The 27,008-nt window shown below is 44.3% G+C and overlaps 1 protein-coding gene across 11 annotated transcripts in view; it reads left to right on the top strand.

Annotated features, from left to right (window-relative positions):
• The window catches only part of LOC119648998 (phosphatase and actin regulator 3-like), a 650,924-nt gene extending 624,360 nt beyond the window's left edge, over nt 1–26,564 (top strand). For 8 of the 11 annotated variants that reach the window (XM_038050940.1, XM_038050936.1, XM_038050938.1 and 5 more), the window contains 3 exons: nt 8,866–9,212; nt 9,282–9,558; nt 24,041–26,564. In XM_038050940.1, the coding sequence (XP_037906868.1) occupies nt 8,866–9,212; nt 9,282–9,558; nt 24,041–24,056 (640 nt within the window). In that variant the 3' untranslated portion in view covers nt 24,057–26,564. The remainder of the gene's footprint in view (nt 1–8,865; nt 9,213–9,281; nt 9,559–24,040) is intronic. The other 3 variants (XM_038050939.1, XM_038050935.1, XM_038050933.1) reach the window with 1 other exon arrangement.
• The last annotated feature ends 444 nt before the right edge of the window (nt 26,565–27,008 follow it).

Here is a 27,008-nt window from a genome sequence, read left to right as displayed (position 1 = left end):
TGCTGAAAGGCAAGATGAAACCAATTGATCAATGGTTGACTCAGCTCAACTTGGGGGAATGTCATTTAATATTATCCATGAATACACTCTCCTCCTCTATCCCACTTTTTCATGGTTTCGTCCCGGTTCTGGTTTAAATTGAACCGCGGTCTTCCTAATCAACGTCCTTCCATCTAATCGACCTCAAATTAAAAAATCTTACAGGTGAACTGCAATCTGCGTTAACTAGATCCTCCTAACGTTAGCCCGTCGTTAACGTTTTGATCAAGTCCATGATAGGCTCTGTCTTTTAAGGTTCGTTTGGGCTTCCATCTACCATTCGTGGTTTCACTCACTGCACCAACGCATTTCTTAGTGGTTCTGTGGACTGTTCTCGACTTCATTATGAGAAGCATCGCCTAAAAACTCTTGTGACCAGCAGCAATCCGTTTTTAGATTTCATTTTCCGACGGACTCGTCGACCCTGAATTACTTCACTCGTTGTTGAAACACATTGAGTTCCTCCTAAGGACGAACATCAAGCAAATATTGACAGCGTCTGCATACGCCAGCAACTGAATAGATTCTCCCAGTAGTGTGACCTGATATCAACTGAAGCCACTTTCCTAACAACACATCCAGGCACCAAGTTAAAGAGAGTAAGGACGAGGTTATAACCTTACATACCACCTAGCTCCATTGGAAAGGTTTGTGTCAGCTCAACCCAAGTAGTTCGATTCGATCCTTGGAGGTTGTCCTAATCTGCCTTGGCCCCTTTAGCGCGGAGATTGGTAAATTCTCCCAGATATGCGTGTCATTCTTAAGCTAATTCCAGCGCCAAGTCGTCATTCCACTCCATTTTCTGATGCCCTAATTTTTACATGAAAATCTTTCCGTTGATAATAAGGGTCTACAACTACCCGAGTGGATCGAATAGGAATACAACAGTTTATGCCTCTGTCCTTTTAATTAGCCCCATAATGTACAATATCTTTGCATCAATATTAAACATAAATATCCCTCTTTGGAAGCCGTTGTGACCTAGTGTCCTTTTCGGTCCTCTGTGTTGAAACTTAGCAGGTGTGTTATTCCCGGTGATGCTCTTACATGGCTTACAATACTTCGTTTCCTTTGCGCAAATCAAACCCACCCATTCCAAGCAGGTGGGTTAATTTCGTGCAGAGTCTTTTCGCCTCACCAACGGTGTCTGTTCCAGTCATTAGGTCATCGGCATAAAAATCCCTTGCAATTATGTTACTGTATTTGGAAATCGATCTTGCTGCTTCATAGATACATGTTGCAGGCTTAAAAAGGGACGCTTGCTTTTTCGAATGTAATTGTCGCCACACGATCCGTTGGAAATCTACATCCTTACTTTGGACTCTTATTTGCCAGTACATTTTGGCAGTGTCTGCTACCAACACCACGCCATCGCAAAAGAAATGCCATAACCGAATCTTGTATTCTTAGTTCTACCATCAACAAATCGTTCAAGGATTTTTCCGATTCGATTTTTAACAATGCACTGAAGACCATTCGTACTTTAGTCGTTGTACTGGATTCCTTTATGACCGCATGATGTGGTAAATGATATGAGGGAAAACCAACTTCACCGTTTGGCACCTCCCCCATATGCCCGCCGTTTAGATGGTCTTGCAGGCATTCTTTGTAATCTCAAAGAAATTTGGAATTTCTTAGCATTCCAGAGTCGCAAACTTACTCGATGGTGCCGAGTTTGCCCTTGGGTCAGTCTTGAATGGGAGCTGTACTTCGGATCGTCCATTCTCAAATCCTTTGGTGGTCGTTTGATAGTATGCTTCACACTCTTCTTCTTCCTCGCTAAGCATCTCACTGGAAACTATCTCTTCCTGTTTCCTGAATTTTTTTTTTCATCGTTGTCGAAGATCTATAGCCCATGTCGGGCCTTTGCCTTCTGGATGTCCTTTCTCCAACCAATTTGATCCATCGATCACGTCCTCCAATTTTGAAATCCGAGCAGTAATGCGCTGTCTTCGTCAACAAAATCAACCCAGCCCTTTAAGGGTTTCCTTACCGATCTTCATCCATCTGCCCTCCCTTCCAGTACCCTTTTAGGAATCCGAATGTCGTCCACACGTTGAACGTGGCCAACCAATTGGTCGTCCTTTCGTTTAACTCCTATTATTCTCTTCAGAACCCTCCCTTCGAAGATATTGACCACTTTTTCGGGAGTTTGCGTTAGGGTCCATGTTTCACATAAGTAGCATAGCACAGATCTTACCATCGTTTTGTAGGTAGGACCGAGTATAAGGCTCTGTTTGCGAGCTGAATTCGACGGTCTATTTCGTCAAGTCTTCCGCCCAGTTTGTTCATGTTTACAAAACTAATGCTAGTATTATCTCCTGGTAAAGCTGGTGTATGTCCCGAGATAGTATCACCTGGCGAGTATCTATTTCACTAATCACTGATTCATTGTTGTCATCTGGACCTAAAGCAATGAGCACTGAAATTCTTCTGTGAACGCGGACGGTCATTCTTTTTGCACACTAAACATATAACGTTATTTTCGCAAGCCATTCTACAGATTCTAATGGTCGCAGTAGTTTACAAATTTACGCAGTCAGCTCTAGCCCATCTTCCTTTATAAACTAGGGTTTGATTCCGCCTATTACAGGAGCTTTGTATATATCTCTACTTCGTACAAAGTCTGATCTGTGGGCAATTGGTCTTCATTTGGGTGAACCGGGATAACAAAAAGGAGGTTTTGAAAATACCCCGGTTTACAAACTATTCCTATTTTTTTCAGCAGCTGTTTGTATCTATCCAACCCTTCCACAATCCTAGTATAGTGAAAGCTATTGCAATAGAGTTGTTGCCCTTTCTTAATGTGTGACCTATTCACTGTCACTTCTGCTTGCTGATATATTGCCCATTTTTCGTTCAGCGTTTCCAGGAGTCCTGGAAAGAGCTGAAATATTTTTCGCATAGGTGTAATTGACGCGCTATACCCCATTTAGAAGTGAATGGCACCCGTATATTCGTTTCAGGGTACTGAAAGCTGGTACGAGGTTTTTGATCATATTCATCATCATCATCAACGGCGCAACAACCGGCATCTGGTCTAGGCCTGCCTTAATAAGAAACTCCAGACATCCCACCAATTCGATATCCCTAAAAGCTGTCTGGCGTCCTGACCTACGCCATCGCTCCATCTCAAGCAGGGTCCGCCTCATCTTATTTTTCTACCATAGATATTGCCCTTATAGACTTTCCGGACTGGATCATCCTTATCCATACGGATTAAGTGACCCGGCCACCGTAACCTATTGAGCCGGATTTTATCCACAACCTGACGGTCATGGTATCGCTCATAGATTTCGTCGTTATGTAGGCTACGGAATCGTCCAGTCAGGCATTGATTCGCTGCCCCACACCTTGAGCACAAGTTGATGAACCACTTGGTGTAATTGGTCGCCTCCATATCGCTCCTGGCGACTTATGATTTTTAAGCCGATGATTTGCACGGACTGTTTCTCCTAAACTTGGTGGTGGCAGTATTTGTCCGTCGTCTTCAGTTGGCGGGAGCTCAAACTCGTCGATGTTCTGGTTCTTCAGTACCTCATCAAAGTACTCAATCCATCGCTCCAATATGCTCATTCTGTCGAAAACCGGATTTCCCTCTTTGTCTCGGCAGGATGAACATCGAGGTGTGTAAGGTTTCAGCCTGCTGACTTGTTGGTAAAACAAGATTTTATACCCTTTAAAAACTCATTTACGAGTACATACTTCATTGTTTAGGAAAATTGTCAAATATTTTTCGGAAATTAAATTTCATCATTTTCGGATATTCATTCAGTCCAGGGCGGTTAAATTCGGGAACTCATCTTCATATCTAAGCAAAACTGCCGAAAGGAGCTTATGTCATTACCATCCTTTTGGACTCTTTATCATCCCTTGACCCATAGACTATATCAAGCTATTATAGTAATGTTTGGGGACCAAATCAGCATTTTTGCGCCACCGACGTCATATCCAGTAGGGATGAGTTAGAGCGGTTTCAACGGAAGAAACTCCTTTAATCAATAAATTTGTACTCTTCAAGTGCGCCTTCGTTTTTGGGACCAATTCAGATTTGGACCATTCCAATGATCAACCCATCCCAGGTTAATAGAATTTACCGACAGCGTGAGGTTTCGTCCAGGGCAGAGGCAACTCATCACACCCTGCCTCATCTCTATGTGAAGCAGAGTGACTGAAGTGCCTATACGGTGGTATTTGCTTCCTTATATACAAAAACACGCAATGAATTATATTCAGGACAGAACCGCCGAATAAAATTAAGACAGGAGCAAATACCATCTTTTAGCCACTTTGGTCACGCTGCTCCCAGGGCAAAGGTGAGGCAGAGTCCGATGAGTCGCCTCTGCCCTGAACGAAACCGCAAGTATAATTGTGCTGCATACCTAATGTGGGAACACCCAGTTTTATTTTCCAATAACTCTCCAAGGAAGGCCCTCCAGCAATCAATGTTTCATTCATCTATCAGCATATAAAAAAACTAAAAAAAATAAATTAGAATTCTGCCACGGAATTGACCGGTTAAGGAGAATTCTACCTGGCACTCTAGAAGGGAATGAATGGTTGCCGAAATATTGTGTGCCCTAATTCAATAAGAAGCTTTTTAATCGAAAAGAAGAGCGGGTTCCAGCTTGGTTATCCTGTAAAATTGTGGTAGCACATTCTCTTTCTTCGTCTTTCGTCAACCATCATCACCAATAAAACACAAGCCCAAAGGTAACCCTAAATACCAAAAGTCTTCTGCTCTAGATACTGCGTTAAAAAAATCGCAAATGTGTTTTACTATCAACATACATGGAGTTCTCCTGTTTTAAGTGTTCATCCTTGCTTTTGGTCCGCTTATCCTTCAGCGACACAGGCCATTTCGATCGCCAATTCCGTTGTTCGCGAGACCCGAAAGTCTTCAAACAATTTTTCACGTAAAATGTCCAGTTCCCATTTTTAGATTTGAATAGTTCACTGTCCTCGAGCCGACCCCCTGAAACCTGAAAGAAACCTGACCTGAAGAAAAAGAAGAATAGTTCACTGTCCTGATTCCAAGTCATCACCAGCTCCTACTTGTTCTTTTAAGGAGCATATGGCATCAGGCAAATGATACCAAAAACGAGACTGTATGGATACCTTCTTCTTCTTCTTTTTCTTCAGGCCTTGTCCCGGTCACAAGCGGGATCGGCTGGTCGTGATCGGTTTCGCCATTTGGTTCTATCAAATCTGAATGCAATCGCAATCCACAGTATCAAGCCACCATTGTTTCGGTCGCTTACCATCGACTTCGATGTCCAGACCAATCTTGGCAAATGACTTCTCGTTAGCGCGAATGACGTGACCATACCATCGAAGACGCCTCTCTCGCAATTTTTCCACGATCAGTGCAACCCCATATCGATCGCGGATATCCTCATTTCGGATGTGATCAAAACGTGTTACGCCATTACTCCAACGCAACATCTTTGTCTCCATTGCCGCAAGACACCGTTCGTTGTCTTTTATGGTAGGTAGGTAGGTATCAGTAGCCGCTCCGAGGAGCCCAACTAGCGCTTTGGTGTGCCGTTTTGATGCCATAAACTCCTAAGACCGTGACTGTTGTTATTGGAGCAGGGAGGCCGAGTCCAGCCGGCTTGGATCTTCAGAGCCAGCCCGTAGCATTCACGAAGGAAAGCAGCTCTCCGACCCTGCAGCTAGAAATCTCTCTGAGGTCCCCAGAGAATGGTTTACCCAGTGTCCGCAGTCTAGCCAGAGCTGGGCAATCACAGAGAAAGTGCATGATGGTTTCCCTTCCTTCTCCGCAGCTCCAGCAATGCGAATCGTAGGGTAAGCCGACCTAGCGGCATGGTCCCCTATGGGCCAGTGCCCCGTGCAGACCGCGGTAATCTTGAATGCATTTGCACCCATCAGGCAAAGGAGCTCTCGTGATCGGGCTATGTTATAAGCGGACCAAATTCTCCTTGCTTTGGCACAGCTGGTAAGCCTTCGCCATCTCAGGCCCGCGGCTGGTAGGTAGTGCGAGTAGACTCCACCCCCGACAGCCGCCAGCGGAAAGCCGACTGTATTCGCCGAGGGACTGCCAAAAACAGAGCATTGCCTGGCCAATCCGTCAGCCCGCTCATTCCCCTCTATGTTCCTAAGCCCGGGAACCCAGAGGAGAGTGACCTTGAGCGTGCCGCCCAGATGGTTGAGCGCGTCTCTGCACTGCTCCACCAGCCGGGAAGATGTCGTTGTTGAGTACAAGGCCTTGATGACCGCTTGGCTGTCGGTCAGAATGGTTATGTTACGCTTGGGGCTCGAATCACGCTCCAGCCATCGACAGACTTCCAATATTGCCAGTACTTCCGCCTGGAATACACTGGCGAAACCTGGGAGACCATATGACTTGAATACACCGTGTGTATTCGAGGAAACCCCCGCGCCGACTCCATAGGCCATCTTTGATCCGTCCGTAAAGAATACTGTGTCATAGTCTTGCAACACGCCGCCGGTCTTCCACTTTACCCTAGTTGGAAGGTCCACAGCAAAGTTTCTCGTGAAGTTCAGCTTGCGTGTGACATATTCCGTGGGGGATGCACAGATTTCTCGAAGTATTTCATCTAGGATGTTGTTGTGGCCGTAGGACTTCGCTGTCCAACATCCGGACTCACGTAGTCTAACGGCAATGCACGCTGCAACATATTTAATGTGGAGGTTTAGGGGGAGGAGATGCAGGAGTACATTGAGAGCATCTGCCGGGCAGAACTGCAGAGCCCCCGTAGCACCTGTACACGCGATCCTTTGAATCCTATTAAGCTTCGTTCTATTGTATTTTTTCTACAAAGCCTGCCACCATACGATAGAGCCGTACGTTAGATCGGACGCACTACAGCGGTGTACATCCAGAGAACCATCCTCGGCCGGAGACCCCATTTCTTTGCAAAGGTTCTCTTGCAGGCATAGAAGGCTCTACCCTCAGTTCTATGTTCAACCTCCAATTTAGCTTAGGATCCAGGATTACACCCAGATACTTTACATTAGAAGAAAAAACCAATCTTTGTTCATTCAGCCGTGGCAGATGGAATTCAGATATCCTTGTCTTGGTGGTGAATAGCATTAGTTGCGTTTTGGTTGGGTTTATGCTGAGTCCGCATCTTGTGGCCCACAGGCACACCTTTCGCAACGCTCCTTCCATGATGTCGCTCATAATGAACAGGAACATCCCTGATACTAACATCACCAAGTCGTCGATATACGCCACCACCTTCACCCCGCTGCTGTCAAATGTACGTAAAATTTTGTCCATTACTATTAACCAGAGCACCGGTGAGATGGCGCCACCCTGGGGCGTGCCTATATTTACAGCTCTGGTCAAGTGGTTGCCTCCCAGATCCGACTGGATTGTTCTGGTACTCAGCATGGATATAATCCAATGCGTGAGATACCCCTCCAATCCAATACCGGCAAGGCTTCCTTGATGGCATTGGTACTGACGTTGTTAAAAGCTCCCTCTATATCCAAGAAAGCGGCAAGGGTATACTGCTTGTACTACAGCAACCGCTCAACAGTGCCAATTACCTCGTGGAGGGCGGTTTCTGTGGATTTTCCTTTGAGGTAAGCATGCTGGGACTTAGAGAAAGGCGTTCTCTCCATAATCATCCTTAAGTGAATGTCCAGGACGCGTTCTAGGGTCTTCAGCACGAAAGAGGTCAGGCTGATTGGTCGAAAGTCCTTCGCGGACTCATGACCGCGCCTGCCCGTTCGTGCGCGCCTCCAGGACTGCGGTACGTATCCTAAAATGATGCAGCTCCGGTAAATCTCAACAAGCCACGGCACAACCCTTTTCTGCTGCTTCTGTGGCATGACTGACATTATGCCATCTGGGCCTGGAGACTTGTATGCGGAGAAGCTGTTTATAGCCCAGCCGATCCTATCCTCGGTAATATCTTTTAAAGTCGGCCAACACTCAGAACCATAGAGCGCGACAAGGCGGATGACATTGCGGTAAATTTACTGTATGGATACCTTAGATCCTTTGAAACTTCACAAATTTTTAATCACATTTTGAGTGTTTATGATTGATTGTTATATGGTCTATCTATCCTTCAACATCGCTTTAAATGATATTCCCTCAATTCCTGTAACATATTCGGCTCAACCTACAAATTTCTCTCCGCATCACAATTGTTATTTGTTTCCTGAAACGTCCGGGATAAAATATCTCTTGTGTCCTCGTAGAAGGGCTTTTCTACTGAGAGGTCCGCTATCGAGATTCTATCGTTCTTTCGCAAATAGAATCAATAATGCTAAAGGTAATGAAATCTACCCTTCAGGGCCTGTAATTTCGTATGTCGACTCCTAATTGATGGGTCCCTATAGCATCTGATTTTTCCTTGAATATGAGGTATTTAGTGGTTTTCTGATTTTTTATTAAGCATGATTCTAGCAAAACATTTCAATCTTCTTATTATGGTTTTATTATGCGCACTTATGTGGGACAGAATATAAAATGAAGGAAGCTATTTGCATGGAGGAAATATTAAGGACTCTATGACTACGAAACTGCAAATATATGATATGCTCTGTAAAGATTTTTTTACTTATTTTGCTTATTTTCAATGAAATTCAACTCTATTCCATCCAAAATATGAAAATTCGATAAAAATATATTTTGCTGCACTTTATCAATTTATTTATTTGCATTTGTGCAATGTGCATGGATTCGATTCTCTATCCTTCCACCTTGTACTATTCACTCGATCAGATAGTCACGTGATGTCTAATGAAGTAGATGTTGTGATATTTCTTATACAAAAACTAATCCCATCAGAAATAATCGAATTAACGAATTTCTAATTTATTCAGTAGTCGACCTATGCGAATTGGTTTCGGTTTGCCGTGCACACTTGAAAATAAAGAAAATGCTCGACCATATGTGATACGTGAAGACAATGATAGCGATCAGAGTGATGGGCCAATTTTATATCGAGACGACGACAACGATCGACAAGCGAAAATCGCACGAAAGGAGAGCCTATCGCTAAAATTACAACTTCGACCTGATCGGCAGGATCTTATCAATCGAAACATTCTTCATCAACAATCAGATAATGAACGCTACGAATCAAAGGAAGCGATCGGAGCCAGGCTCATACGTCGACTGTCGATGCGACCAACTGCCGAGGAGCTAATCGAAAGGAATATTCTGAAAGGTAATAAGAGTACGCACAAAATTTAGTAAAAATCAGTTCATAATTTTTTGTTCTGTTTTGAAATTTTAGCACAAACGCCCGCCGAAGAGAAAAAACAGAAGGAGGAGAAGAAGCGATATCTTCTGCGGAAGTTAAGCTTTCGTCCAACTGTCGATGAACTTAAGGAGAAGAAAATCATACGCTTCAATGATTATATTGAGGTTACACAGGCGCAAGATTATGATAGACGTGCCGACAAGCCATGGACAAGACTGACACCCAAAGATAAAGCGGCCATCCGTAAAGAGTTGAACGAATTTAAAAGTTCCGAAATGGCTGTGCATGAAGGCAGTCGGCATTTAACAAGGTAAATTTTTGAGAATTTCCAGTTAATCTTTATGTGTATTTTGTTCGTTAGTGAATATATTATTCCAGTAAAAATGAAATCCTCCCAGCCTTTTTGTATCCCTCGATCTCGAGCTGGAAGAAATCTCTCTCCGCTCGAGAACACGGTACGGGCCTTCGTATGGAGGCTGCAGCGGCTTCCGGACGTACGTGCACGAGTCCAGCTCCTTAAAAGCGCTGGCAGGTGCGGATGAGTGTCGGGTGGGAGGTGTGGCTTTAATGCAGCGAAGGTTGTCCCTCAGCAAGCGCAGCAATCCCGAATCTGTAAGACCCGATCTCTTGTCGAAGACCGGATCACTTGGGAGCCTTGTGTTCTCTCCGTATACCAGCTCCGCGGGGCTGGCAGCAAATTCCTCTCGGCGGGTTGTTCGGAGGCCAAGTAGGACGAGAGGCAAGACTTGAGTCCAGGACGGATCGTCGCGTGCCATAATGGCGGCTTTCAGTGCCCGGTACCAACGTTCTAGCATCCCACTGGATTGCGGGTGATATGCCGTAGTCCGCTGGCGTTTGAATCCCAGGAGTTTGTCTAACTCCGAGAAAAGAGTGGACTCAAATTGTATTCTCTGATCAGTGATAATCGCTGCAGGGACACCAAAGCGATGGAGCCACTCTCGACAGAGGGCTTCGGCACAAGATTGCGCCGTAATGTCCTTCAAAGGTATTGCCTCAGGCCACCGCGTAAACCAGTCGATGATTGTAAGGCAATACTTGAAACCGTGCAAGTCTCGCAAAGGGCCTACAATGTCGCGGTGTATATTGTGGAATCGCTTTCTTTACATGCCTAGCGACCTTACACTTCTGGCATGCGATGCACTCTCTGGCCCAAGAGTTGACATCCTTATTCATGGAGGGCCAGAAGTATTTTTCGGTGACTAACCGATTTGTTGCCCTGATGCCTGGATGCACTAAGTCGTGAACCGCGTGGAACACTTCCTTGCGAAAGGTGGGCGAAATGTGTGGCCGAGGTGCCTTTTCTGAGTCTTCGTAGCAGAGAGAGAGGCTCGAGGCAAAGATGGGCAACTCGCGAAATTTGTATTTGGGGTTGGATTTGAGGCTCTGAAGTACTGCGTCGTCCTCCTGCGCCTTGGAGATAGCCGGGAAGTCGAATAACGCGGGGATGTTTACCTCGGAGACACGAGACAAAGCGTCAGCAACTATGTTGTCCTTGGCGGACACGTGCTGTATGTCAGGCGTGAACTGGCTTATAAAACTCATGTGTCGAAGCTGACAAGGGGACGCTTTGTCGGGCTTTTGTTTCAAACCATACGTGAGAGGCTTATGGCCCGTGAACACTGTGAACGGCAAGGGAGAAGCGGAAGTATTTAATGCTCAAGTACGCCGCGAGCAGTTCTCGATCGTAGGTGCTGTATTTCCGTTGAGCGGGGTTCAACTGTTTAGAGAAGAAGCTCAACGGCAGCCAGACTTGATTCAGCTTTTGGTGAAGAGCAGCGATGTCAGAGGCATCAACAAAAACGGCTGGGGGTGCATCTTGTAGAGGAAATACCAAGAGCGTAGCGTCAGCCAGTTGTTGTGGGGATTTATCAAACGCGCAGACAGCCTCTTCAGACCACACAATCTCTCGTGTGTCTTTTGTTTTGAGGCCAGACAATTACGCGATCAAATCGGACTGTGGTTGGGCGACGATAGAAGTTTAGCATGCCCAAGAACCTCCGCAATTCCTTCACGGTTTTCCAATGTGGGAAGCTTGTGATCGCTTGCACCTTGTCTGGCTCGGGCTGTATTCCATCAGGGGAAATGGAGTGGCCGAGGAATCTCACCTGTGTCTGAAGAAACTTGTATTTATCCACGTTTAGGACTAAACCTGCCTCAAGGAGACGTTGAAAAATGCACTCGAGATGAGCTAAATGCTCAGACTCTGAGGAAGAAGCGACCAAGTCATCATCCAAATACACGAAACAGAAGTCGAGGTTTCGCAGGACCGAGTGAATGAACCTTTGAAAGGTTTGCGCCGCATTGCACAATCCAAAAGTCGTTCACGTAAACTCGAAGGGTCCAAAGGGTGTGTGTGTACTCGAGCTACATGGATTTGGTGATATGCCTTGGCTAAATCCAAGATCGAAAAGATGCGGCAGTTTGCGAGATGATGCGCAAAGTCATGGATGAGCGGAATAGGATATCGGTCTGGAACAGTCTATGCGTTTAGCCTTCTATAATCCCCACAGGGGCGCCATTCGGCGTTTGGCTTAAGGACCATATGGAGCGGGGAAGACCAACAGCTGTTTGAAGGTCTGCAGATACCCTGTTGAACAAGTTGCTCGAATTCTTTCCGCACACTAGCTGGCTTCTGGGGTGGTAGAGGACGCACCTTTGAGAAAATCGGGGAACCAGTGGTGTTAATGTGATGCTGCACATTGTGCTTCATTGGTTTCGAGAGACTACATTCGGTAGTAATCTGGCTGAACTTTTGGAGGAGTGCCCGAACACGAGAGTCAGTAATGTCCTCCAAAAGTACGGAAAGATTGTTGTTAGGGTTAGATGAGATTTGGCCTGACGAATTAAGACTATTCGTTTACATCTATAAGGGGCCTGTCCTGCAAGTCCACCAGCAAGCCATAGTGACACAAGAAGTCAGCGCCTAAAATGGGGAAGCTGACATCCTCCTGGATGAATCGCCACGGGAACGTCCTACGCAAGCCAAGACACACGGCCACTTGCCTGTACCCGTAAGTGTTAATTCGCGAGTTTTAAAGGTTGAGGGAGTACCCGATGGTGCCGGGGTACGGGAAGAACTGAAACCTCCGCACCAGTATCTACAAGATAACTGCGCCTGCTGAGAGCGTCAAAAATTGTTAGGCGACGTGCCGCTTCGTTTTGGGTGGCGGTCGTCAGGACCCCCCGCGGACCTAGCTTTTTATGGTAGGCACAAATTTACACGGGAGCGTACATCTGGTGGCTTTATCGCCGAATCTACGATGGTACCAACAAATGCTTCGGTCTGTAGGTTGTCCTGACGACCTGCCAATTGCCTCATTTAGCGAGCAATTGGCTGGGAGTTCGATCACCCAACGCCAAACCTGCCAGCAAGTGATCCAGCTTAGCTGACTCACTTACCAACAGGCGTTTGATCAGCTCCGTTTTAAATCAGGTGTAGGAGGCTGATTTTACAATGTCCGCCACCAGGAGGATTGACTCCTTATCCAGGCCCACAATAGCGTAATTAAATTTTGTCGCGTCTGCTGCGATCCCGGACATCTGGAATTGCGCCTCCAGATGGACGAACCACAGCTCCGGATTCCTCCGCGTACAACAAGGGTGGTCACCTGAGGGTCCGATGGACCTACCGCATCTTTGTTGTCTAGCGACAAAAGCTAAGTTTCACGCTCTGAGTTGAGTCGTGGACGCGGCTGTAACGAATTTCAAAAGACTCTACTATGATGACGGCAGACCGCATCCCCAAATGCTTGTACGACAGAAAAAAAAACGGACGCTTGAAGCGCAGACCAAAATAAAAACTGGCCCAAAGAAGCGGAACTCCAAAAATGAATTTAAAAGGAATATCGTCGCTGTCTCTTGCGGCGGTTCTACAATTATTATTAATTCTTCTTCTGCTAGATTGATTGATTGTTTGATTGATCCTTGACGTCTTGTTTTCTACTTGCTCGTACATAGCGCTTGGGTGTCTCTTCTGGAACTAAGTCAAGAAAGGAGTGAAACTGTTGCCAATAACATATGCAATCGTCTAGTCCTGCTAGTATGGGGCACTGAATCGAGGTGTTGCAATTGAAAAAGATCGAACCCACTCAACCACAAACATCATTATGACTAGAATTCATAGAACAGAACGCAATAGCTTGTTCAGGTGCTTTCCTATGAAACCACTTTCCTCTTTGAAGTAATGAAATGCGCCATCTAAATTCAAATTCCACACCACTATGCCAGCCAATATCTACAATCTTAAAACCGAAGGTATTCAATTAATTAGCTCTCTTAAACAAAACACCCACAGGACCTAAGGTAAACCAATCTGTTTCCCATTCCACCTTCTTTCACCTGCCGTGTTCTTACCACCGCTGCCGATGTCAACCACCATTCATTCACTTATCCATAACATTGTTATGCCACCGTACCTTCAACATCGCCTGGTAACTGATTACTATCTGAAAATCAAATAGACCACATCATGGCTTCACGATGACATTATACTAATGATGATTTTCACATAACACTCAGAAGTAAACACGAATATTCCTACTATGTTTCCTCTGAAAACAACATCCTCCATCATCCGTAAATTGAATTTCTTTCCGTGAATAAAAGACGTAAGTCACGTAGATCTTTCAAGTTTTTGTTCTCGTCTTGTTCGTAGTCCTTCATCTCTTCTGCCAACGTGGAAAGCTAGAATAGCTTAAACGAACCTGATTTAATTTGTGAACATTTATATGCAGCCTAAGAATACGGGCCAGGACCGCTATCATATCCTACGGAGTATTATGTATTTTCCTTTCGTCTTGTGTTTAGAATTAGAATCGAAGACGATGTAAGGGGTGGTGACAAAAAAGCAATTCCCCCTTCAAAAGACGGTTTCGATTTCGGCGAATATTCTTGGATGATCTGGCCTATTTTCACGTGCCTTTAATGTGGAATGGAATTCAGAAGTTCTTGTTGTAATGTATATTTAGGTCGTCTTAATGGTTTCCTTGAAATTTCAGTCTAGAAGGCAATAATATTCCCAATTAGGAGGTTTAAAAGAATGTGCTTCTTCATATTCTGGGAGTCCTTTGATATTATGGTGAATTTTCCAGTGTTCTGCAAATTATCGTTTTCTCTGTTCTCTCTCAAAGTATATTTCAAAAGGGAAATTATCCCTTAAGTCCTGTCTACAAAAGCTAATAAGCATGTATCCTTGCTTATCGTAAAAGGCTGATGAAGTATCATCGTCTGCAGCCACTCAGTCATCGGGAAAGTAATATCCTGGTGATTAAAAAACAATGTCATCCTCAATCTAGGCTACATAATGAAAGAAGGATCTCTTTCTTATCGACTTGAGGCAATACCCCATGCGTCGCAATCTGCTTTTTCGCAGGGATCCTTGAAGAAACCCTCCTTACTTCCGTTAACTATTCCAGTCCCTTGAATGCATGCTTTTACTCGATAATACAGTAACCTGGGATGTTTATTCAACGTTGTTGGTCCACCTCCTAAACGGCAATTGACGATCCCCGCATCCCTACAAGGGTTGGGTAAAATACGGTAAAATACGTACTCTCCAATATCACCTCCAAAAATGTCTCCCATCGAAAGTTTTGAATTACCAACATGCTTTAAATGAGGATCGAAGAAAATATATACTATATTTCAAGAACCAGTTGTGTCCGCCCTTCTTAAAACGGCACACTATAAAAATACGATATTTGCGATAGTGAAATAGTCAAATAATTCACGATCAAACTTTGAAAATTGACAAAAGAAAACCCTCTCCATACATTAACTAATCAAAATTTTCACCAAACGTTACCTATCGTTGTAACGCCTGCTTCGGTACCACGTTATCTGATAGAATTCAACTGCTGCATCAACACACGGCGACTTTGACGTCGATTCAACATGCCGCCGAACCAGCTGTTCATGTCAAGGTTAGCGTACTCCACGACGTCCGACGAAATTGTGGCTTATATCAGAAGCAAAGCCAACTCAACTTTGTCATCTCTTTCATGTACGAAGCTGACGAAGGATGACCCTCCCATGACAGAGTGATAGCTTCCTTCAAAGTGACATATACCCATGACTTCGATACTATCGTCCAATCTTCCTTTTAGCCACAGGGGGTCTTCGTCAAGCCTTATCAGAGGACTAAGTTTCGTGAAAATTTCCAGCCTGCCGATTCCGACAATTCTCTTTTATCAAAATGTAAAGGGTCTAAGGACCCAGCTGTCGGATTTCAAACTGCCTATCTTAACATTTCAACATCATATCATCTGCATTTCGGAAACCTGGTTGGATGACAGGATTTTAGATTCCGAGCTCCTCGAAGGTTACTTTATCTTTCGTTGTGACAGAGACTGCGCTGCAGTTGGCAAGACAACTGGCGGAGGTGCCTTAATAGCTGTTAAGTCCCCTCTCCGTGCCGAAATCATGTTTTCCTTCCCTTCCTCTATCCACTTTCATGTACACCTGTGGCGCCCTCCAGTTTAATCTTGCTAGGAACCACTTAGATCGCACTCTTGACCTTGTCCTCTCTAACCTTCCTGTGCGTTGCCTTTCCCAATCCCTTCATGCCTCAACTTACGTTGCCCCTGACGCCCATCATTCTGCTCTCGAGTTCGATGCTCAGATATCCCGACTCCACTCTCTTGTCCCTCGCAAGCCTACCAAGTTCAACTTTCGTAGGGCAAACTTCGAAGGTCTGAACTCAGTCCCGGCGGCAATCAAACTCCTCTCTCCATTTACGTGTGCCCAAGCACTCAACACTTTCTATACCATTTTATCTGATCTTCTTCCTTGTTATGTTCCTTCCTCTCCTAAGTTCTTACGCTCTTACTTTCAAAACAAACTACGAGAAAGAAGTTCCTGTCTTCTTGAAACTATGCTGACTTAGTTTTTTTTTCAAATCTCTACGTTCCTCGGTCAAATCCTCAATACGTAAGTTCAGAAACGAATATTTGGCGAGTGTGGAAGACTCACTAAAACGCGGAAACCTTGAACCTTTCTTGTCCCATATTCGCAATTCCCGCTGTCCTGCCCAGTTATCCACTCCGTCCATTAAATTCTCTGGCTCCTCAACCAACTCCAACTATCTTGTGATTTATTCTGCCGCTACTTTTCCTCAGTCTGTGTTCTCCTCTTCGTCCTCCGAATCCCTCCCGATAGTATATGTAGCCTGCCCCGCATCGCTTACCATTCCCCTTCTTACTAATATCCTTGTCGAATTCCTCATTGGCAAACTTAATGCCAATGTCGGACCTGACTACGATGGTCTTCCAAACCGCTTTTTGCTCAAAACTGGTAAATTTATCTGCCTTTCCCTGTCTCTCATTTTCAACAAAAGCCTCGAAGAGAATCATTTTCCCGACTTGAGGTTCTCATCATCCCTATACACAAAAGTGGCGATCGTACACTTGCGGAAAATGACCGTCCCATTTCCCTCCTCTCCTCCTATTTTAAAATCCTGGAAAGATATGTCAGCGATTGGTTTTCCGCCCACTTTGGCTACCACATAATGAAAGAGTAGCACGGCTTCGTTAGTCGTAGGTCCACTGCCTCTAACCTGCTTGACTTTACCAACTTTGTCGCGAAATATCTAAATTCACGGCAAGAAGTACATACCATTTACACTGATTTCGCTAAATCTTTCGACACTGTAAGTCACAAGATACTTCTATCCAAACTCTCGTCTCTAAGCGTTCCCATACCGCTTTTTTATGGCTTACCATTTACCTTTCCAGTCGATCCTGCCGCGTCTCTTTTGACGGCTGCACTTCCCCCTTCTCTGGCGTCCCACAGGGATCTATTCTGGACCCTTGTTATTTTTATTTTTTATTAAAGATCTCGAAGTCACCAATCGAGCAGCAAAATTGTCAGACTTTATACTTCGCTCCTCCTCTGATTTTGACTTCATACAACCCTCCTTAGCTCTCTTCAATTCCCTTGTGAGGAATACTCTCCAGTACTGCTCCGTGATCTGGTCACCCTCCCGTAACTATGATTGTCTTGCCCTTGAAAATGTGCAACGTAAATTGACCCGTTCCCTCTTCTTTGAGAAAAGCTTTCCTCGTGTGGACTACCCCTCCCGCCTCCGCTTTCTGAACCTTCCCTACCTACAACAGCGTAGATCCTATCTGGATCTATGCACATTTTTTAAACTTTCCTCGGGTCTAATGGACTGCTCGACCGTTAATCACCTGCCGCCCTGCATCTTAGAACACACGTAACGCAGACATTTTCAACGTGCTCTTCGCAGAGGTCGAAATCTACCTCCATTCTCCGATTCCAAGGCTTTGCCGAAATTACAACGCACAACAGCTTGGTCCTTTTAAGTTCTCTACTTTAAGTAGTTTTAAGCATAGGATAACATTATTGCTTTCTCCTCCTCCTGAGGACGATAATTAATTGGAGTTTACTCCTTCCTGTTTGTTGTCCGTTAAATTAAATAAATAAGTAAACTACAATCAACTTGCTGTTTCTGTCTTCTTTAACTAGAAACATATTCAGAGTCATCCTAAAGGCTTAGCATTTGGTTTTCCATTATATACTATTGTCTGTCTGTGCATCCATTATACCCAATTTACTCTGTACCAAAAAGGAAGCCTCAATTAGCATTTTTTAAACCCAGGTCTACGTTTCATCAGTTGGTTAACTGGTAATAGGTTCGCTTTTAGACCCAGACCAATTAGTGGATCACCCATCCAAAATTATGCGAAAAAAAATGGATATTATGATAGTTAATTTGTCCGTTCTCTATTCTCTAATGTTAGCAATGAGCTTATGTATCGAGTCCTCCGTTCAAGAACTCGTACCACCTGCATTACCAGTACCGACCTTGCTGCATTTTCTCCTTCTGTTCACTCATCCATACATCTAGTTTGACACAAGAAATTCATTTCTCAGGCGGAAATATCGGCTGGAATCTTGCCGCGAGTAGTCAACACTCCCAACAACTTTTCTTATATCTCACCTCTTTCCTCATCAACCAAAGTCAGTCCAACCGTTGATAGCCAAGACTTCACCGGTTTCCGTTGCGTTAATTTCTACTACCTCTGAGTGCTTCACTGTGACAACCGACAATCGTAGGCTCTTTGGGGATAGAAAGCACGAGCAGTCCATTAGATATCATATTGCACAAAAGAGGACCCAGTACCGTGGACTACCCGCCACTGTGTGAGAAGAATACAGCTCATATAGTCATTGTGAGTATAGTTCCTACGACCATGACAGGCAACTCCTAATTTCCGCGAGTACCACCTGCTTTGCGAATACCTAGAGCAAAACGCCTCCCCTTGTACTTGTTGTTTAGCTGGTCCACTCGTTAAATCTCCATTATAATGGTCGAACACCTCCTGTTTTTTTTTTTATTTTTATTTTTATAGATGGAGGTGGAAGTCTTAGAAAGACGCTGCTGCGCCAGGTTGCAGCAGTGTGTGGGATTCGCACCCACTAAAACCACCCCCACTCTTCCGCCCCTCCCCGCGGGACCACCGTGAAGTATTACTTCGTGGGAGAGGCTCTGGTTCGCTATACCAGCTCAGCCATGTCGCGTCTCCGTCGCGCCGCCTTCCGAGCTCGATCTAACTCCAGGAGTTTTACCTGCACCACGGCTACTGCCTCATTTACCGCCATCCAGTTTTCCTTCGACTTCAGCATCTCTTCCACCAGGTTCGAGGGCTCGATATCCGCCCCTAAGATGCTGTTCAACCTCCTTTTCTGCTGCAGAAATCTGGGACAATGGAACATAACGTGCTCCGGGTCCTCGGGTGTAGCACCGCATCCAGGACAGTTGGGAGACTCGTCCAACTCGAAGCGATGCAAGTACTTCCTATAGCCAGCGTGTCCCGTAAGGATCTGTGTCAGGTGGTAATTCAATTCTCCGTGCTTTCGGTCGACCCATTTCTCGATACACGGGATCAATGTATGGGTCCACCGGCCCTTGTCGGTGTTATCCCACCGTTGTTGCCACTTGCCACACAACTCTCTCCTGATGGCTTTTCGGAAATCCGCATTCACCTCGGCTGGATTTGCCTTCCGTTTTTCGTAGAGCCAGTGTGCCTCGCTCGCTAGAAGATTTATAGGGATCATTCCTGCGATGACACACACTGCCTCCATCGACGCCGTCCTAAATGCGCTGCACACCCTTAGCGCAATTGGCCGGTATGCCGAACTTATCCTCCTTCGGTTGACAGCGTGGTTCAACGCTCCCGCCCAGACAGGGGCCACGTATAGCAGGATCAACCTCGCCACTCCCACGATGAGTAGCCTGCGACTATACTTCGGCCCTGCCACGTTAGGCATCATCCTTGCAAAAGATGAGCTGGCATTTCTTGCCTTCTCTCGCGCATAATCCAAGTGTCCCTTGAAACTCAGCTTGCCATCGATCATCACCCCCAGGTATTTGACAACCGATTTTGAGACGACCTCACGATTACCAACCCGGATGATAATCGTGTTGTTCTTCCTACGGTTGGTAATGAGGACCGCATCCGTCTTTTCGTCCGCCAGGTCCAGCTTGGCCATTCGTAACCATGACTTGATGGTATGAATGGCTTCATTTGCATAAAGCTCAACGTCCTCGGGATGCTTTGCAATTGCAACTACCGCCAGGTCATCCGCAAGACCAATCAGCGTTATCTTCTCCGGCACGCGAAGGCCAAGCACTCCGTCGTACATTATGTTCCACAGCAGCGGTCCCAATACAGAACCTTGAGGCACACCTGCTGTCACAATGTACTCCTTCGGCCCGTCGTCCGTCTCGTACCAGAGAAGTCTGTCCGAAAGGTAACTCTCGATGAGCCGAACCAAGTAGCTAGGAACACCCAGTTTGGCCAAAGCGCCCTTAATCCAGCCCCAATTGGCTGAGTTAAAAGCATTTTTGACGTCCAGCGTCACCAGAGCACAGCATTTGCCCATGTCCATTGCATTTCGAGCCAATTCCTCGACCTTTGCTACTGCATCGACCGTAGAACGGGCTCGCCGAAACCCATATTGCCGCTCTGAAAGACCACCCGCAAGCTCGATGAACGGGAACAGCCTGTTGTATATGACCCTCTCCAACATCTTCCCCATGGTGTCTAAGAGACAAATAGGGCGATATGAAGAGGGTACGCCGGGTGGTTTTTGGGGCTTCGGTAGCAACACCAGCTTCTGCCTCTTCCACTGGGCGGGAAATATTCTTTCCGCCATGCACGATTCAAATGTGCTTGCGAACCACGTTGGTCTGGCCTTGGCCGCCACCTTCAGAGCCTTGTTCGGAATTCCGTCCAATCCCGGAGCCTTGCTATCCCCAGTACCACAGTAACACCTCCTGTGCCCAACACCAAGAATTTCCATACCTGTTCGTATTCAGTTAGTGTTCCATTGATAAGAACATAGTAACTGTTTATCTGAATTCCTTCTTATGAATCCCCCTTCCACTATAATCCACTATCTCCTGAAAGACCTCGTTGATATCGCTCTCCACCATCTGTATTGCTTGAAATTGTCATGTGGGCTGATACATATTTCCTTGTATCCATTGCATCGCATTACCTCCCAATCCACTACATCTGCCAGCTTATTTTTACTTTTTCTGCTTCAATTTGCCCAAGCCCTCGTGTGTCTTCCCCTAAGTGCTGATTACATCTATATCTTTGCCCTTTGTAGTCATCTCCTGCCTGCTAACCCTTATGGCTGGGTCTTGCTCTTAATCTTAACATTTAATTCAACAGTTCCTCTACGGTTACATCCTTGAATTTCCAGGTTTGACTTTGTTCCTTAGTTTATGCCAAGAATCTAAATCACTACATAGGCTAGGATACTGGAAGTTTTGGTACGAATCCTCTGAATAGAAACCCTCTCTACAGATAAATAAAGTACCATAGAAGGGTAGCTTAACATTACAATCTTCTTCTTCCTTGGCCCTTGTTCGGATGAGTAGCGGAGTCGACAAATCTAGATCGAAATCGCCATTTTTACCGGTCATTGGCTCAGTCTAGATGGGGTTGGAAGGTTCTCAAATCATCATCTAACGCATCGATTCGCTGTTTTGGTCAGTCTTTTGATGCATTTTCCATCGGCTTCGATTTTCTGTATCGGATCTTCGATTTCTTCCTTAAGGTTTTGTGTAAAACAGAACCTTATTAAAATCGATTCACTATCCGTCTGTCTGTCACACACACTTTTCTCCAAGCCAGCTAAACCGATCCCAATGAAATTTGGTGCATATATGGGAACTACGAAAACCCACGCATACATGCAAAAGGTGGATATAGTCATATGGGGTATCAAATGAAAGGACTCGATTAGTACTTTCCGAATCTGATTAGTTTTTATGTGAATTGTAAAGTACGCGATTAAGGAGTGAAAATTTGTTTACTTAAGATGAGACAGGACTCATTTTCGGAAATCCAACCCAAAAATCTGAAAAAAGCCAGGATTGTGCGCTTATATGAAATCTGAAATGCGGTAGTTCCTGAACCTCTCCCGCCCCCCGGAATTCCTTTCACCAACGGGAGGGCAGAGGAGGAAGGGAACTGTCAATTCAAGGAACCCCCTAGCATCCGGCTCTTCCACCAGTCGAGCTTTATCTTCTTAACAACGAGAAGGACCCGAACGTAATAGGTAACACGGCTAAATCTGTCAGTACTTCTCAACATCTCTTCGACAATGTTGTCTGGAGAGAGATCCCCTGTGTTTAAATAGAGCTGCTGACGAAGCCCATCCCACTTTCACTGGAAAACAAACATCGCTTCAGCGAGTCTACTTCTGATGAGCTTTTCGAGCACTTATCCAGCAGTGTCAAGCATACATTGTGGGCGGTATGAAGACGGCAACTCGGGGTCGCCTTTCCCTTTGTCAATCAACGTAACCTCGCCATCTTCCAACGACAGGAAAAGTTCCCTCTTTCAGGTAAGCGTTGAATGCGTCGAGCAATAAGCCTCGCCGGTGTTGGAATACCAGTTTGTATACCTCTGCTGAAATACTATCGGGTCTTGTCGCCTTCCTGCTTTTCATAGAGTGGACTACCTGTTCCAACTCTTTTACAGAGAAAACGGGACAATCCTCTGCGCTCTCCGCGCCGACGTCATCATCCCATACAGGGTGCTCAGGGAATAGTGCCCTTACTGTGCGGTCCATCTGATCGGCCTTAAGTGAATAGAATTTTCTCAGAGCCCCGATTCTTCAGGTTAACAGTTTTTAATCGAGCCCCCACGGCTCCCCATTTACACCGTCGACTAGATCCTGCCAGCAGCGAAATTTGCTCTTGTTTATTGCGCCGCGGAGTCTCCTTTTGGCTGATTTGTACTCCATCACTATGGTACATGCCTCCTCCCAGTCGCTTATGTTAAGCGCCCAGCCTTCCTCCTTCCGGAGCTCTGCGATTTCCACTGTCCACCAATACATAGAAGGTTTACCACGTCTCGATGCCCTCGATGAAGGCTCCGCAGGCCGTCGTTATCAGGTTCACAACTGCCTGACTGCATTTGTAGCATGTTGCCCTTCTGTCAGGTCCCCGACAAGTTGCAGATGTGTGCCCATAATCCAAATATCTGTAACATTTTTTTGGGGCCGCCCGGATTCGTATCCTACACACTACCCAACCAATTCTTATTTTCCGGCTGTTTAGAAACTTCCTCGTGTATTACTTGGCAACTTCCACCACAGCGAATTTTTGGCCTTGGAAGTTCGCAGAGGTGACCCGGGCATTGGTTACCTCCGGACATTCGCGTTTGATGGGCTCCTCCACCCCGTTCTTTTCTGTGAAGCAGTCAAAGTCTCGGATTTCCAGCGAACACGTGGGTTCCACACTGAGAACCAAAGCTTTTTCTTCTTGACTGCTTCACAGAACGTAACTTTATTTTTTGTCTTCGGGCATAGTTCGACTAGGATTCCACTACCCTTTGTTTTAGGAATGGAAGACACTTCTGCTCCGTTATCTTTGGGTTTGATCTTGTAACGGATTCCACTGAGGACTTCCGCAAAAGTCTTGCCTTCCGTCGGCTTAATAAGCAGAGCTGACGGTCCAGTCCTCCTTTGTCTCCCGAGCTTTTCTTTTGGTGCTCCGTCCTCCCCGCTTAAGTTCGTCCTAGGGGCACCAAATTTTGCACCAACACTATTAGCGCCAAAGTTATAGCAGTTCAAACTTATCAATTTCGCGCGAATTGAAGCGTCCAGCTTCCGGTGTCCTGACCTGTTTTTCTCATCTAATGAATTTGCATTTTATATCGAACTGTCAGGTGTGGTGAAAGCTTCCCCAGTGGGTAAGCTGCAAGACTGCAAAGCTTCTGCACTTCTCTCACCTACCCCTTGAGACGATGGTATTCAGACTGAAGCTATCTATCCCTACTCCTTTCACAACCGGGCTTGGGACCAGCTACGGCAGAGTTAGATTTATTTTCCGAGTTATCACAACCTCGGCAGATGCCGGATTTTACCTAATACTAGCGCCAAGTGCCAAGCATTTAGACTCGGACGATCCTATGTACTCAAAAACTAAAGGGACGCTGGTGGTAGTGGCCCGTGGTAGATTAATAGGAGAATCCGTCGAGAACTCCCCCCAACATCGAGCACATATGCAGAATGGTTTACTTCTGCAGGGTTTGAACCAGACTGTGCGAAATTCACAGGACATCAAGGGAAGCCGTGATGGATTTAGGTACAATACCTGTAGCTGACAATATTATGGGAACTACAACCACCCGCTCGAGACGCCAAATTTCTTTAAGATTTCTAAGATTTATTATTATTTTCGTTGTTATTTTAGAATATTAATGACTGTTTTTTTGTTTCTTTTCCAGATTTCATAGGCCATGACAGTTGCAATGGAGTACCGAACATTATTCCAAAATTGATGAATTTATTGTGCTAACCACCAACAACACCACCACCAAAACTAAGCACATCTCCACCTGTACAGCTTCTACAAGCGATCAGGAGAAATTCCAGCAACTCGTCATTGATAAGAGTGATGAAAACACAACCATTTTTAAGAGCGACTTTTCTGCCATTCTTCATTCTTCAAAAATTACTGTCTGGCCAAAGAACACAATATTAGTAATAAATATAATTAACGATAACCTTAAAACAAATAATATTATGTGTATAGAGCAACGGAACGGCAATAAGACAGGACCCAGGGAAGCGGGCCGGAAGCAACCAGTCCGTGACCTTGACGCCGTTACTGTTGTACTAATTGATATGATGATATCTTCCAAAAACAATGAAATAGCTCTAAGAACTGCATCAGTAATAATTTTAATGAAGGAAACACTTTAGTTATCAACTACAACCACAATGCAGGATTGTGAGGCGTGAGGGCTTTCCTTTCGAGAAGGAAACAGATACAGGAGAATAGAAAAAAAAAAGATGGAGGAGAGATGATGGAGGCAACAGTAAATAAGTTGATTAACAGAATCAACAATAAGAAGTTCAGACTAGATCCCGAATCCCTTTGGTCGATATTGTCGCGCAGGACCCCCAACCACGTCGCCAGCTGTGATCCCCATCTGACCACATGATGACTTGGACTTGGACTTGGACTCGGACGCTCGCTACAAACGGCGACTTGGACCGAACCGTTTTAATTGGAGAATAACAATAACCGAACCCAATAAATGGAGAAACAGAATAAATTCTACTACTCAGTACTCATCAACACGCCATTTGCTCTTACTACAGTTATCAATTCAGAACTATACACTTGAACTTTGAACCCGGACTTACTGGACACTTATTTTAAATATTTGTATTCACGAAGCAAGCTGCTGTGATAGACCTGTTGACGTTATTAGAGATGTTACCTAAAATTTAAAATAATAAAATAAAAAAACAATTGTTTACTTTTTAACAAAAAAAAGACGAAAGGAACAACAACACTAGGATGAGGTTGATAAACGCAAATATCCAAAAATTAACTGAATTTTACATTAAAGCGAATTCTAATCTGAGTGAGGAGTAGGCGCCGCGAGGACTCGCCAATAGCAGGAGCAACTAGAGCACAGAATAAACAGAATAAAAAAACCCAAACGGATTTCGCGAATTCTCTTAAGCTACTAACTCTGGAACTTGTACATTTTTATATAAGATTTATGGCTATTGTATCATTCTGCAGGATATTCTCAGAGCTGTGAAGATTCGTGTTGTGAGGTTTCCACGGATTTCGAACGGAAAGTTGGTTTGATTATGCGTTTCGCCACCCTTCGTTTGCATAAAGACGGTTTCAATTTACAAAATGTACATTTAGTTAACACACGTTTCACAACTGATAAAAGACATGCAGAATACCAGTAGTATCGTAGGAATCGGTAGGCATTTTAGCGATTTGTATCCGAAAATGTAGATTCTGATACTAGGATCCGAGAAGAACCTCGACTTCACAGTATTTTTAATGTTTAGTTCGTTTTCGTTGTATGTGTATTAATGTTAGTTAATTTTGTTTCTTTTTATTCCGAGCAAGGACTTGTTCAACATGATCAACTACATTCTCTGTATGTACCGCTAAATTCCATTTATTCGATTTATTTGTATAAACTTTTACCTGTCCGTTCTGTAAATGTTTCGTTTCTATGGAAAAGAGAATTATGAAAATAAATTTCTTCATAAATTTAAGTTGAATTTGGTATGCTTCGTTTTGTTATAGTTGAGGGAGTTACTTTGCAATTCAACACCAAAACATTATTTCGATTCGTGGTCGATTCGAGCCACCACGAGCCCCTTGTAAGCCGTGCAAAGAAATACAATCGACGACAACAGTGTTAGGTATTTAAAGCAAGGAGAATACTAACCGTTTGTAATTAATTAAGGAAATCAACTAAAACTTAAACAAGCAAATACTATAACAAATCAATAAAAAAAAACTGAACTAAAGAGAGTAAAAGAAAAAACCAAGAAAAACAGAAAATCTTTGTAAAAAGGATGAGAAGTAACGATTAATACAAAATAACTTTTGTAGTTAAAGCAAGAAAAAAAAAACATGAAAAATAAAAGCAAAAAATAAATTCAACAAACAATATTACTTGTAAAAAGGGAAGAAAAATTTAAGAAATAAATAAAATAATAAATGATAGAGCGAAAACAATTCCACACAATTAAAACAAATAATTATATGATAAATGATAAATAAAAAAAAAAAAAAATTTTACTTTTAAGAGTATGTTTTTGCCTAGAAATGATACCGATAATGATTGGGGAATATTTGAAAGGACATAAATAGAAAGAGAGGAGGAAATCATGATAAAGATTAATGGCTCATGAAACTATTCTCGATTTTTTTATTGCATTAAAATTATATTGAAATAAAGAAAAGTTAAAATCAACCAAAAATTTATTGTTTTCAATTCATGGAAATTTCTTTTGTTTACCTACATATAATATTGTAATTCCAAAAAGAATATCAAAATGATAATGCTAGGCAATAAATGCAACTGAAACTAATTTCAATATGACTGTATTATTTGGCATGAATAAAAGTTGTCTAATGAATGTGTTAGGGTGGCCGAGATAACCTTTTGGATCGACTAAGGAGGCGGAGCTATCCGGCAGACCTAAAAAAACTGACGAAAGTTGACCGTAAAACTGTCAATTGAAGTGTCCCGTCAATACTGTGCTAGCTAGGCACGGGAATGTAAAGCGTTCTTTTGAGAACTTCAGCCAACCCCCCAGACTGTAATAAAAAAATAAAGTGGACAATGGTCCTGACTGGCCACAGACAACCAAGAGGAGAAAGTCATCTCAAAAACCTAAAAGTTTGGCGAAATTGACCGTCAA

This window comes from Hermetia illucens, chromosome 2 (assembly GCF_905115235.1).
Source record: "Hermetia illucens chromosome 2, iHerIll2.2.curated.20191125, whole genome shotgun sequence".
Lineage (NCBI taxonomy): Eukaryota > Metazoa > Arthropoda > Insecta > Diptera > Stratiomyidae > Hermetia > Hermetia illucens.
This window is presented reverse-complemented; position numbering and strand designations above follow the sequence as displayed.